The sequence below is a fragment of the Miniopterus schreibersii genome (assembly GCF_964146895.1).
Source record: "Miniopterus schreibersii genome assembly, chromosome: 1".
Classification (NCBI taxonomy): domain Eukaryota; kingdom Metazoa; phylum Chordata; class Mammalia; order Chiroptera; family Miniopteridae; genus Miniopterus; species Miniopterus schreibersii.
In genome coordinates, this window is record NC_138101.1 from 181,111,674 (window position 1) to 181,125,351 (window position 13,678).

The window sequence follows — 13,678 nt, forward strand, 5'->3', positions numbered from 1 at the left end:
GGAAGAATCCTTAAGTGTGAGGTGTTCTTTTTTCCTCTTGAATTGCTAGTGGGCTGTCATAGGTTCTGTGACTTTTATAGTGGAAATAGCTGAATGTTCAGGTTGAGAGATTCATTTATTCTAAATGAACACGCATTAGAATGCAGTGCCCCACTAGAATGTAAACTCCCCAAGGGCAGGACAATCAGTGTGTTGGAGCCCCCACCTTGGGAGAGCTGATGGTGCATCTCTTCCCAACTCTGCGTCTAATGACATCACCTTTGTAGCTTGCAAACAGCCCTGGGGTACTCACGCCCTGGAAACTGATAAATGCCACAAAACAGCACTTTTCCTCCACTGAGCGGGTCTCTCCCCAGCTCTGGCACAGAGAGGGCTCTCAAATATATGCAAGGAATGAATAAATGAGTAGACAACCAAAAACAAAACAAAAATGAAGGAAGAAGTAACATTTTCTAAGTTCAGTTCAACAAATACTGCGTGCTCTGAGCTGCAGGGAGAGAGTGGACACTTGCTTTCTGGAGGCGGCCCCGCATCTGGACTTCCCATCTGGGGAAGCTGCCACTTCTCCTTCCTCAGGCCCTGGCAGTCAGGGTGCAGGCCTGCTCCTGTTGGCGTTGGAGTCTGCCAGGACCGTTTCTGGGGGTAGCATGGATCAGTGTTGCCTCAAGTGATGGTCACAGTAGTTTGGTGTCCAGCAAGACAGGTCCTAACCAGAACTGCTCCTGGGCCATGAACTATGACCTTGGCAGGGGTTCCAGCCCACTTGTGTGCCTGATTCTCCAGCTTCCTGTCCATTCTGTGAGTTCCCATGTCCTTCCTCTGAGCCACTTTTCTGTTTCAGTTAATGAAGTTCTTTCTGTGGTTTGCAACCAAGAACACTGTGTGTCAGGTCAGGTTAGATGTGCAGAGATCTATTGGGGGAAATGCCAGGGAACATAAACGGGAGAGAGTAGGAGCAGAGAGCCTTCAGGATGTAGACTTGAGGTGTGGCTGCTGGAGGCTGTCACTCACACCCTGCTCTCTTGAGGGACACCTTCAGGAGCACCACAAACCCCTGGTACAGGGTACAGAGATGAAAGAGACAAATCCCTGCCCTTGCAAAGTTCACAAGTTAGAGGGAGAAAGAGACAAATGTACAGCTGTAGTAGTTCTCAAGTGCACAGAGGCAAGTGTAGGTATGGCTTCTTGGAGGAGGTGCCTCCTGGGAGCCCCGAAGCTCTTGGGGTTTTCCCCTCTTCCTCTTCTCTCCAGCTTTCCATCCCAACCCAACCTCACAAAGAGATCTGGCCACTTCTTGGGATGGCCCTGGATCTGCAATCTGCAGAGCTCACCGAGGTGTAGGGAATCCGGGATACAGGTGGAGGGAGCATGGGGCAGAAGGAAGTAACTTTTATTGAGCACCTAGTAGGAACCTTACAGAGCCAGTTACTTTGTCACCTTCTGTGTGAAGCTCAAGTGAGCCAGTTGAGGCTTAAGGAGGTGACATGACAAGTTCACACACAATGAGAGGCAGAGCAGGTTCCCAACCCAGGTCTCTCTGCCTCCCAGGGCTGTTCCGTGGGCTACTCCCAAGCCCCAAGTGGAAGGGAATGTCCTGCAGCTAGTGAGTGGCTCAGGGCCAGTGCAGAGGGGAAGTTACAATGGGAGGGATGATCTCACACTTTTTCCTGGAATCTTCTTTCTAAGCCACCTTTTTTTGTGTGTACACACCAATTGTGTATATCATTTGTTGGTGCACAACAATTACGTGCTGGGGTTCTGCTCACAACATCCTTTTGAAGAGCAGGATTTGAGGTTTTAAAGACAAGTCCTTTCCCAAGCCAGTAACTGCTGGAGCCTGGCTAGTGGGTCCAACGTTGTCTCTGAGCACCGTGTGCAGGTTCTCCCTCCCGAAATTCTGGGTCATCTTTGCAGCTGAGTGGGGTGTAAGAAATCATGGGCCTGGGAATCTAAGAAGAAGGGATCACAGAGGAAAAACAACAGATTCGGAAGATGCAGGAGAAGCCGATTCCTCCCACTTTACAGGGGACCTTTGACCAAGCTCAGAAAATTCCTGGCTGATTGGGGCAGGGAGTGGAGCTTTTTGAATGGAAGAAACTATTTTCCTTTTCTAGCGAGGCTTTGGGTAATTCCACTCCCTTTTCTCTGCCAAGCTTTATCTTTGCCTAAGAATTCACACAAGTCCCCAGGGGCGCCTGCTACACAGCTGCTGCTGCTCCTCTCCCCATTGATAGGTAAGAAATGGGTCAGATTCAGAATGCTGTTTCAGTGAGCATTTTGTCTGAGCATCCACTGTGGCCCAGGGAGATGACCTGCAGGAGCTGGGGGACTTAAGAGGAGGTGAGCTCTCCACTGGTGACTGTTCTCTGCCCCAGGGGCAGCTGTGGCTGGGGTAGGCAAGGGTCTAAAGGCAGAAGCAGAGGAAGCTGAAGGGACCTCCCACCTCCCAAATGCCCCAGGGCCAGCGCTATATTCCTGGGTAGGTGATGTCCAGCTCCACAAAAGGGATGGCAGGCAGAGTGCCTTGGTTGAGAAAAAGGACAACCAGGAAAGGAAATATTGATCACATCTGTTGAGCCCCTACCTTGATCCCAACTAGTGCCCTGCGCATAGGTGATAGGGATGCAGGCTTTATCCGGTGGGACCTCGCAGCTGAGTCAGGGAGACTCAGATCCCCGCAGTGTGATGTGCCCTGTGTCAACCATAGCAGACAGGGATTGAGAGCAGGGGCCGCGGGCTCTGCTGGCTGTGGCGTTTGTGTGGGGGGAGGGGCGTCCAGAGAAGATGACATTTGACCTGGGCCTTGAGGGATGAGTAGGAGTTTGCTTGGCAGAGGGGGTTTCCAGAGTGCATTCTGGGCAGTGGGAAAAGCCAGCTGGGTGGTGGGCAGTGGGAAAAGCCAGCAGCATGTGTGGAAAAACTCGGTCGTGGCCAGAGTATAGAATTCAGGGGGGAAAGATAAGCAGGGGCTGGACACAGAGATGTGTCGTATGGAAGGTGGGTGTGGAGGGGAGATGGCACAGAACTGGAAGGCTCGGGCACAGCGGAAATGGGACTGGAGAGGTGAAACAGCGGTGCCCGAAGAGCGGAGGACAGGCCAAGGCTCGGCCCAGGCCCGAGGGCACGGAGGCCCTGGGCATCACCGGCGCCTGTGGGGGTCTCTCCACCGCGGCGTGTTCTCCCGCCGGGCGGGGCGGGGAGGGAGCCAGCCAGCCCCGGGGGGAGTCCAGCCTCGGCGGGCGTTCCGCGCGGCCGGGCCGGGCTCGGGGCTGGGGCTGGGCCGGCGCAGGGGGGCGGCCCTGAGCCCTGCACGCCCGGCGCCCCGAGGCAGGTAGGAAGGCGGCGGGCGGCTCACCCGGGGCTGCCGCGGGCGTCTGCCCGCCTCCCCGCAGGGAGAACGGGGCCGGGGAAGCGGGGAGCTCCCACCCCGAGGGCCCGCGCCCCCGGCTCTGTGCACCGCGGAGGGAGCCCTCGGGCCGGCTGCGGGTCGCCGGCGGGAAGGAGCCGCGGGAGCCGCGGAGGCGGGTGGCGGGCGGGCGGGCGGACTCAACCCCGGCCCGGCGCCGCCGCCTCCGGCCTTCTGGGTCTTCCCGCCGTCGGTCGTCCTCGGCGCGCCCCCTCCCCGGAGGTGCGGCTCGGGCCTGGGTCCCCGGAGTCCGGTCCGTCGGGAGCGGCAGCTTGCCGCCTTTGGGCGCTGCACCCGCGGGCCCGCTGCCTCCTGGGGCGGGCGGACCCGGGAAGGTCCTCGCGTGGGGGCGGACGGAGGAGGGCGTCGCTTCCCGGGCCCGCGGGTGGCGGTGCGGGGTGCGAGCGCGGCCGCGGAGGCGGCGCGTCGGGGGAAGCGTCGGGGCTGCAGGCGCTCCCTCAGCTCCGCGCGCCCGCCCTCAGGGCCGCCGCGGACCGGCCAGCCTCACCGGTCCCTCGGCCCCCCCCCGCCCGGTAACGCCGCCCCCCCGCCGCCCGCCGCCCCCACTGGCCCCGGAACCGCCGCCACGGCCGCGAGGGGCGTGACTAAGCGAATCCCTGTCGGTGCTAAATGAACGGAACGCGTCGTCCTGAGGCGAGCCGGGTTAATTCTGCCGGCGCGGCTTCTGTTTGCTCGGCTTTACCTTTGTAAACGGAAGGCAGTTCATACTTTAAAAATACAGAGAGCATTGGTAGAATTACAGATTTTGAAATTTAAGCGTACAAGTCAGTACCCGTTTGATGTTTTGTACTGAACGGGGCACGTTGCTTATTTCATTCTCCAGCACAGGGACATACGTGTACACGCACTGCACACACACCACACTGCGCACACACCACACTGCACACTCACCACACTGCGCACACACCACACACTGCACACTCACCACACTGCACACACACCACACTGCGCGCACACCACACACTGCGCACACACCACACTGCACATTCACCACACTGCACACACCACTGCGCACACACCACTGCGCACTCACCACACTGCGCACACATCACACTGCACACACACCACACTGCGCACGCACCACACTGCACACACACCACACTGCACACACACCACACTGCACATTCACCACACTGCGCACACCCCACACTGCGCACACACCACACACTGCGCACATACCACACACTGCACACACCACTGCGCACACACCACACTGCACACACTCACCACACTGCACACACACCACACTGCACACACACCACACTGCACACACACCACACTGCACATTCACCACACTGCGCACACCCCACACTGCGCACACACCACACACTGCGCACACACCACACACTGCACACACCACTGCGCACACACCACACTGCACACACTCACCACACTGCACACACACCGCACTGCACACACACCACACTGCACACACACACCACACTGCACACACACGCGCGCGCGCGCCTCCACAAGGCACTCTGTACACACTCTGCTTAAGGGACTTGCCCCTGAAGCTTTCCCAGTCCGCAGAAACACTGGCTTGGGTTTAAAGTAGGATACGATTAACATTTTTAAAGCATTTAAATTGAGTTTTTAAAATGTCCTAAGAGACTTCTTTAAAACCTATATTAACGAGCTTTTAACTCGCGGAATGGCTTTTAAAAAGGCATCTCTCGCTGAGTTAAAGCAGTGAGCCTGATTGCTTTAAATCTGAGCTCCGTCTTTCAACGCGCAGCGTTTCCAGTCGCCCTCTCCCCCTCCCCCCTGGAACCCTGAACCGAGTTGCTCTCGAACGTTCGGAAGCCGGCGGAAGACGGGCCTTTTCTCCCTCCCTGTGTGGGCGGCGTCCCCTCTCCCCTGACCCCCTGCGCGTCTCCAGGTCGTCCGTGGGGCGTGGGAAGGGAGGGAGACCCCCCCACCCGCCGTCGAAGCCGCCGCGGGAGGCCGGGCTCCGGTGGGGCGGCGCCTGCTCGCCGCGCCCGCTCCAAGCCGACGTCTCCCGCAGGCCGAGATGCAGCTGCTCCTGCTCGTGCCCCTGCTGCTGGCCCCGGCGCCCGGGTCCTCGGTGAGTGCGGCCCTGCCCGGCCCCGGACGACCCTGCTGGGGAGGCGGGTGCCCGCTGGAGTCCCCCACCCCTCGGCGTGGCGACAACCCCAGGAGAGGGCCAAGGGCTAGGAAAATGGGGTGGGAGGAGGCGAGCCCTCAGCCTGAGCTCCTTCGAAAAGAGGTAGGACCTTGGAGCCGGCTCACCCCCAGGGGCCCAGAACTGCTCCCTTGGCTGGGGGTGCAGTTTGCAATTGCAGGAATGGCAACTTCCCAGCACCCCCCCCCCCCCCTTTAGAAGGTGCTGGGTGTAGCTAATGCTGGGAATCCTGGGGAGGTCTTCCAGGGTGGAAGGAGGGGGGCAATGCTGGCACCAGCCGAGGTGCAGAGAGCTCTCCCCAGGAAAGACCCACAGCCTTGTCCCACCCTCTGTGAGGCAGGCAGGTGAGAGAGAAAGGACAGAAACTGCTGCCTTGGGGTGGGCAGGGAAACGCTGCTCTGTGGAAATGTGAGTTGAAGATGAGAAGAGCCCTGAAGGGCAGGCAGGGATGGGCATTAGCGGAGGGCAGCCGGCATTCCTCCAAAGCCCCACCGATCCAGCACAAGCCACAGAGCGGTGGGTGGGATAGAGCCTTCCTTTCTCGGGTCCTCTCCACCACCTGCCAGGTTCCCACAGTCAACTTTGCCATGCCATGGTCCTTGCTCCCTAAATGCCACATCTGAGGTCCTTGGGGCAGGCTTCTTCCTGGTACCTGGGTGCATAACAGCCACAGCTCTGTAGGGTTCATGGCACCAGTGTCAAAACCCCAGGATGAAACCCAGAGACACCCACTAAGAGTGTGTGACCCTAAGCAAACCACCAGGCCACCAATTCCTTCAGTTTGGGGAATAATGCCCACCCACAGGTTGCCGTGCAGATGAAATGAGTCAAGGTCCACAAAGTGCCCTGGGTCCTATTAGGTGCTTTCAACCTTAGAAACACCTGAGTAGCCGCCTCCTACGTCCTCAGCAGTGGTGATCTCAGCCGAGGCTGGGACGGTGGGGCTGAGAACTCTCCTGCCCCCTCCTCCACTGTCTGGAGGAGGGTGTGGCTCAGGCTCACTGCTCAGCTGCCCCTGGTTGTGGTTCTAGCTGGGGCAGGATCCACCACACGTTCCCCCAGCAGTTCTTCAGCTGTTCTGGTGCTGATGGGTCAGTTTGAACTGAGTGAATAGAGGATTAAAGAGGAATAAAGCAGAGATATGCCTCCCCCAACCCCTCCCCTGTCGGGGAAGGCTTCCTGAGGCCAGGAACTTCCAGCCCCCTTGCCTCCCACCCGCACATGCCCTCTCTCTCATACCCTTTCACATCTGTGCACATTGGGCAGCTGGTTCCCTGGGAAAGGGGGCTCTTTGCCCCGGGTGGGAGTTGCAGGAGTGGGTGGGGTGCTGAGAGCAGCAGGAGGCAGGTGAGGACAGGCCAGGGTGAGGGTAGACTGGGCCAGCTCATTCTAGCTTCACACCGTCAGCTTGTGGTTTGGGTAATTATGGGGAAACAAAATGTGCCTGTGCTGCTCGTGGCTGAATGTGCTTTATTTCCTGGAGTAGTGGATGGCACAGCTTCAGGATCTGGCAGGCTAGGTTCCCCAATCCTGCCTGCTGGTGGCCCTGGGCCTCACAGGTGCTGGGAGGGTGAGGCAAGGGGATGTTTGTAAGGCCCTGTGTTCAGGCCAGTTCTCTCCCCACCCCATCTTGGCACCCAGAAAGTGGCTGGGTGGGAGGGGTGCCCCTTGTTACCTCGTCCACACCAGTAAGCCCAGCCCTGGGCAAGGGAAGGGTGGATTTGTTATGGTGGCGGGAACCACAACCTTGGTACTTGAGTTCTGTCTAGGAAAGAATTCAGAGCCAACTATAAGAGAACATTTATTTGTATAAAACCAGAGGTAGAAGAAATGAGCTTAGGAAACAGGTTATGGAGGTAAAAGAAGGGCCCTTGGAGCTTGCCAGTGAGGAAGCTAATGGTAATGTACCTGGTGGGAGGAGGAGTAGGGGCTGTAGGGGAAAGGCTGGCGTGTTCCCTGGAAGGAGAGCGAGCTGGAGCCTCCTTCCTAAGGTTTTAAGGGTGGATACTTTAGGGGAGGTCCCAGGGGAAGACCCCAATAGAATATTCAACAGTTTTCCAGGTGTGTCCTTTCAGGGTGTCGGTCTCCACTGATTGATTGGTCAGCACCAGGGCAGGGGTCATTATCCAATGCAGCTGGTCCAGAGGTCAGCCATGGGTTCTCTGGCCTGGTTTTGGTTTTCTGGGTCTGGAGTTGAAATACAACTGAGGCCTAGATGTTATCTCTAGGGAGGAAAGGTCAAGGGGTCCAACCGGCATGACCAGCAATTATGCTAGGGGAGGAAAGTTCACCCAGGAGGCATGGTGTCACCCTGGGGGAAAGGTCCCACCCTACAATTGTCCATCGCTAGTCACCTCAGACTTTCCACCCTGATGACCTTCTGTACCTGGCCTGTTGTCTTTGCTCTGCTCATGTCTGTGTAACTGCCTACCGTAGATTGTGCTCCAGGAGCAAGACTGACATCCAGACAGGTCTTGGTCAGAGGGTAATTAGTAACCAGACCAAGGCCAGCGGGATGAGAAAGCAGCAGCCCCTGTGGGCAGCTTCTTAGAATGTGGCGAGGAGGCTGTGTGTGTGCGGTGGGGGAGGGACTGGTCGTCCCAGCCTCAACACTCAGCACCTTTAAAACAGGAACTCAACCAAGTGAATTCCAGTTTAAATTTTATTAAGAGAACACCTTGCTATTCTGGTTCACTGGTTTTCAAAAGCTTGGCTGTTATGTCCCCATTAGAACTGAAGGATAAATACTTTGAAGAGTGAAAGCTAAGACCTTGGTCTGGCTCGCCCGCCCTTCTTCGTTTCGTGTGTGGTTCAGCACATTTAGTGATTTGTTGTGACTCGGGGTTCTGGATCTATTAGAAAGCAAGGGTAACTAGGCATTTGGCACCAGGGGTGTCAGAGCTGAGCTGTGGGTGAACCGCGGATGCATAAACTCACCCAAGGCCCTGTGAAGTTGCGGGGCGCCCACAGCAGGAGGAAGAGCTTGCTTCCCCACATTAGGGCTCGAGTTCTTTCTAGGGAAAATGGGAATGGCTTTTCCCCCTAGAGATTCTTATGTGGTGATGCCCTAAAATAAAGTCCCCTTCCAGCAAATGGGATGTACTTTCGGTACAACTCTGCCTCCTGGCAAAACAGTGAAGCCAATCTGACACCTGTCCAGCTCCTTAAGACTCATCTGTGTCTCACGTGGTCCCCCCAGTGAGGTAGCTGGGAGCAGAGCCCTGGGGTGTAGCTGACCTGCCGTTGTGTCCACTTGTTCGTGTGCCGCTCCCTCTTTCTGCCTCTCTTCTTATCCGTGCACTGGGGTAATACTACCCAACCACATTGTGCTGTGCAGATGAAATGAGTCAAGGTCCACAAAGTGCCCTAGGTTCTATTAGGTGCCTTCTCCTTCCTCCTCGGCAGTGTGATCCCAGATGGCAGGTTGTTCTGAGGATTAAGTGAGAAAATGTGTGTAGCATGTGAACTTCTGATTGCCAGCTGCAGGGTGTCAGATCCTTCTGGTGGGAAACTGTCTCTATCAGGATTATATTCCTGTTATGGAGTCTCAAATTACAGTTCCCTTTCTCAAATACCCAGAGGTCAGCGTCCAGGGTTGTTTGGTCTCACAAAGTCCTCCAGGCTCTAGGATCCTTCTATCTTTGCTTCACTGTTTGAAGCCTCTGTTCCTGAATTACCTGAGATTGTACAAGGCTGCTCCAACTCCAGCCATCACATCTGCTTTCCAACCAACAGGGAGGAGTATAGGAGAAAGAAGGGAAGGACAAATGCACATGCAAGCTATCTCTTAAGGAGATTACTGGGGGCTGCTGCCCAACACATCTCATTGATGAGAATTTACCAATATAGCCACAGTTAGCTGCAGGAAGTCTGGGAAATGAATTTGGGGGCAGGCAGCCTGGTATCCAGCTAAGAGTCAGGGATTCTCTCACAATGGGAGAAGGGGAATAGATATTGGGGAACTCCTGGGAGTCTGCCCCAGATTGGCAGGAAGAACTCACAACCTCTCCCTCTACCCCTCCTAGGATTAAATTAATTTAATAGGCCAGAACTACAGACCCTTCCAGAAGTGAGGTCACTACCCGGGGCAGAGGCAGGTGCAACGAGACCTGGTGTGGCTTCTCCACTCTAGATCCTGGTGAAGCATGGTGCTGCTTGGGGGGGGCGGTGTGTGTGTGTGACATTACCTGCACAGGTGGGGCGCTGCCTACCTGAGAACTGCCCTGTTCTTCCTGCCCTTTTATATCTCCCTCCTGGGAAAGTCTGCTCTGCTGACCCAGGGGCTCCCACGCAAGACAGTGTTTGCAGACACCTTGATTGTCCAACCAGACCCTGCACAGACCAGTGGGTAGCATTGTCAGGGGAGCAATTCTTTGCCCTTAGCTTGGTGGTTTCCCCACCATGCCTGGCAAAGAGCTGCTGCTGATGGCTACTTTGAGAGAGGTGGCATCCTGCTTTCAGCTCCTTATGGCGAAAGCCAGCTAATTCTGTAAATTATGTTCTGATGTCTGGCGGTGTTACTGAGTCCTAAAGAGCGGGCTCTAGGAGAAAGCACCCCAGACTCCCTGAATGGGTGGGGGAGTGTTGTTTTTAGGTGGGGGCTGGGGTAAGCCTCTTAGTGTCCTTGTGGGGACTGAGTACTGACTCAGGTTCCTGAGCGTGTCTTCTCCTCCAGGCTCCCAAGGTGAGGCGACAGAGTGACACCTGGAGCCCCTGGGGTAACTGGAGTCCCTGCAGCCGGACCTGTGGAGGGGGCATCACCTTCCAGGAGCGCTCCTGCTACTCGCAGAGGTGGGCAGGCTAGAAAGGGCCAGCTTGTTAGGCAGGGCAGGCACAGGGATCAGCTGGGTCCTGGGCCAGGTGTCCGGGGCCAGCACTGGGTCACATGGACAGGACCCACCACCCAATAGATTTGTCCTGGGTGCAGCATGGATGGAGTATTTGAAATCAACGAATTTTCCCATACTTACAGTTGATTTCCACAATCAGCTGTACTTCGGAGGAGCTGGAGCCATGCCTGCTTCATCCACCCGAGTCTCTAGCTCCCAATGCAGTGCAGGCACAGGGCAGGTGCAGTCAATTCCTGCAGAATCAATAATCTTCAGCAATGCTGACCTGTGCAGTTTCTCTGCCTTCAGCCTTCATCAAGTATAGATATTTCCCTCTTTAAGTGCCTTAAGACCTACTATGTGTCCTGTGCTCTGATAGGTACTATAGAGGGGTGGGCACAAAAGAAGGGGCGATGACACCTTGCCTGTAAGTGGGTTTAAATCACTGTTCCTGTGTCAAGACAAAGGTGAGATACTATTCTAAGCGCCTTGTACTCATTTACTCCTTAAGTGGCAGAATAACCTTACCAGGTGGGGATATGTTACATACTATTTTATCTCCAAGAGCAGAACTGGGCGCTTTTATGGAAACTTACCTTCAGATCAGAGTGGCCCCTGAGTTAGACCAACTCCAGGATGATTCAGCTCTGAATCTCCTCCCAAATACAAACTTCTCCCAAATAGTGCACTTGCTAAGGGGATTTATGTGTGGATTCTGCCCCTCCACTCCCCCACATTGATTTGCTACCTCTCTGGCCCACAGAGGAGTCCCACAGAGGCCAGGGGGCCTGTGGCAGAGCCCCAGGAGGGTTGGGGATGTTGGGTTACAGGTGGGGGCTTCCGATGCTCTTGTCCCGCAGGAGAGATGGGGGCTCCAGCTGTGTGGGCCCCACTCGCAGACACCGCTCTTGCCACATTGAGGTAAGTGACAGCTCCCTGGAGCAGCCCAAAGCCCTGGCCCCTGGAGGGGAGCCCAGGACCATGCTGCCTCCTGAGGCACAGCAGGGGTTGAGGGGAACAGGACCCTATCCCCCCAGAACCATTGGGGCCGGCAGACCCCAGAGGTTGCCTCACTTTCCCCTCCCTCGCCCCTCTGCCCCCGCAGAGCTGCCCCGAAGGTGCCCGAGACTTCCGGGCGGAGCAGTGCTCGGAGTTTGACAGCCACGAGTTCCAGGGCCGGAGGTACAAGTGGCTGCCCTACTACGGGGGTGAGTGAGGTGGTCTCGTGGGTGGCACTGCCATCCTGCCCTGCGCCTGTACGTTCCTGTGCTCGCCCCACCTTTTTGGGATCCCTTTTACACACTGACTTTTCATTTCACATCGCTTGTTATCATAGTGTAGCCGCTTTGTCGACCACATTTTGAAAATTCCCGAGCACCCCCAGTGTGTGCCCATCACGACACAGCAGTGGCGGTTACCTCGAGGACTTTCCATCTTTTTCCCTGCTGTACATGTTCGAACAAAGTGTGGCTGTGGCCCTGCCCTTTTGAGTCCTGTTTTTGCTGATCCTGAAGCATTCCTTGAGGGGCAGAGGCCATGGTGAGGAGGGACAGTGCCGAGTTTGGCAGGAGCCCATGATCTCAGGGTCCCTAGGCTGGGCTGCTCTGGGTAACTTTGAGGAGGGTATATGTAGGTTAATTTTTAGAGCAATACAGTTCAAGAAAACAACAACAACACACTAACGTGTATGTAATTACAACAATTCAAAGAGTCAGAAGACACCTTAGGATAATTCTCCTGAGTGTTAGCTTTCACTGCTAACTGGAGATCACTCCTGGAAACGATGGCCCTCCGGGTTCCAAGTCTCTGAACATTTATCTCCTGTGTGTGCTTTGTGGGGGAAGGTGGGTCTTGGCCAGAGGGGGTGTCCCCAGTGGGGACCATTGGCATTCATTGCTCCTCCTAAATTCTGAGGTAAGCATATGTTGAAAATACAGTAAATATACCCATATTATAGAAACACAGAAAAGTTTAAAAAGGGTTGCAGAGGGATGCTTTCTTTATTGTGGAGGTGATTACAATCCTATTAGCATTTTGGGGGCTGTTTAAACAATGTGTATATAATATTTAGATAAAAATTAAAACAAGAAAAAAAAAGACCTTAACTTCACCTTGTTCACCCCACCTCTTTCATAGGATCACTGCTAGCATTTCATTCTGGCTCTTTTCACATTATTTTCTCTATATGTTTACATATTTGTAATTATGACATTGTACCGTTTTGCATTGTGTTATAAGCGTCCTCCTACATTACTATATAGTCTTCATAACTTTTTTAATCGTCACCCAAGGATATGTTTTTACTGATTTTAGAGAGAGAGGAAAGGGTGGGGGGAGAGAGAGAAACATCGATGTAAGAGAAAAACACTGGCTGCCTCCCATACACGCCTCAACCAGGGATTGAACCCACAACCTAGGTATGTGCCCTGACTGGGAATTGACCCACAGCCTTTTGGTGTATAGGACGATGCTCCAACCAACTGAGCCACCCGGCTAGGGCAAGTCTTCATAATTTTTAACAGCATTGTTAACATGCATAACATTCTATTGATAGGTCATTTACTGAAAGAGTCATTGATTATGAACACATGGGTTACTGTAGGTAATGCTGAAACAGACCTCTTCCAGTGTCTAGTGTTTCTTCACTGGGATTTCCCTTGGACTTGAGCCCCAGAAATACAGCAGTTTTGTGGAGAACATCCCTTCTCCCTGGGATGGGGGTGGGACTCTGAGCCACTTGTGTGTTGGGAGGCTGCTGCAAGGGCTTTCTCTCTCCCCCTTTGTGTGCTTCTGGCCCTGCCCACGCTCCACTGTGGCTAGGATAGGCCTTGAACCTAACTATGATCTCAGTTTTCCCCTTTTGCCTGCCCCAGCCCCAAACAAGTGTGAGCTGACCTGCATCCCCAAAGGGGAGAGCTTCTACTACAAGCACAGGGAGGCCGTGGTAGATGGGACGCCCTGCGAGCCTGGCAAACTGGATGTCTGTGTGGATGGCATCTGTCGGGTGAGTGTCCCCCCACCTCCTAGCTGGCGTCTCCCTGCCCTGCACCAGCAGCCATGGCCCTCGTGAGCTTGATGTCTTCTCAAGACTAGCTTTTAAGCTGCCTTTCATCACAGATGCCCTATGACCCTCTTACCTTTGCCCTATGAAAACTAGCGCCACAATAAGAGCAATCCTCTGGGTGCCAAGTTACAGAACCCAACTGAAACTGACTTTTAAAAAAGCCATCAAGGGATGGGCTGGCTGGCTGCAGGTGTCTGAATGATGCTGCTGGA

At 55.1% G+C, this 13,678-nt stretch overlaps 1 protein-coding gene across 1 annotated transcript in view; it reads left to right on the top strand.

Annotated features, from left to right (window-relative positions):
* The first annotated feature begins 5,430 nt into the window (after positions 1-5,430).
* Positions 5,431-13,678, top strand: part of PAPLN (papilin, proteoglycan like sulfated glycoprotein) — a 33,015-nt gene continuing 24,767 nt past the window's right edge. Inside the window, exons 1-5 of the mRNA XM_081133374.1 lie at positions 5,431-5,495; positions 10,249-10,364; positions 11,263-11,323; positions 11,508-11,610; positions 13,276-13,406. Coding sequence (XP_080989500.1) covers positions 5,442-5,495; positions 10,249-10,364; positions 11,263-11,323; positions 11,508-11,610; positions 13,276-13,406 — 465 coding nt within the window. The 5' untranslated portion in view covers positions 5,431-5,441. The remainder of the gene's footprint in view (positions 5,496-10,248; positions 10,365-11,262; positions 11,324-11,507; positions 11,611-13,275; positions 13,407-13,678) is intronic.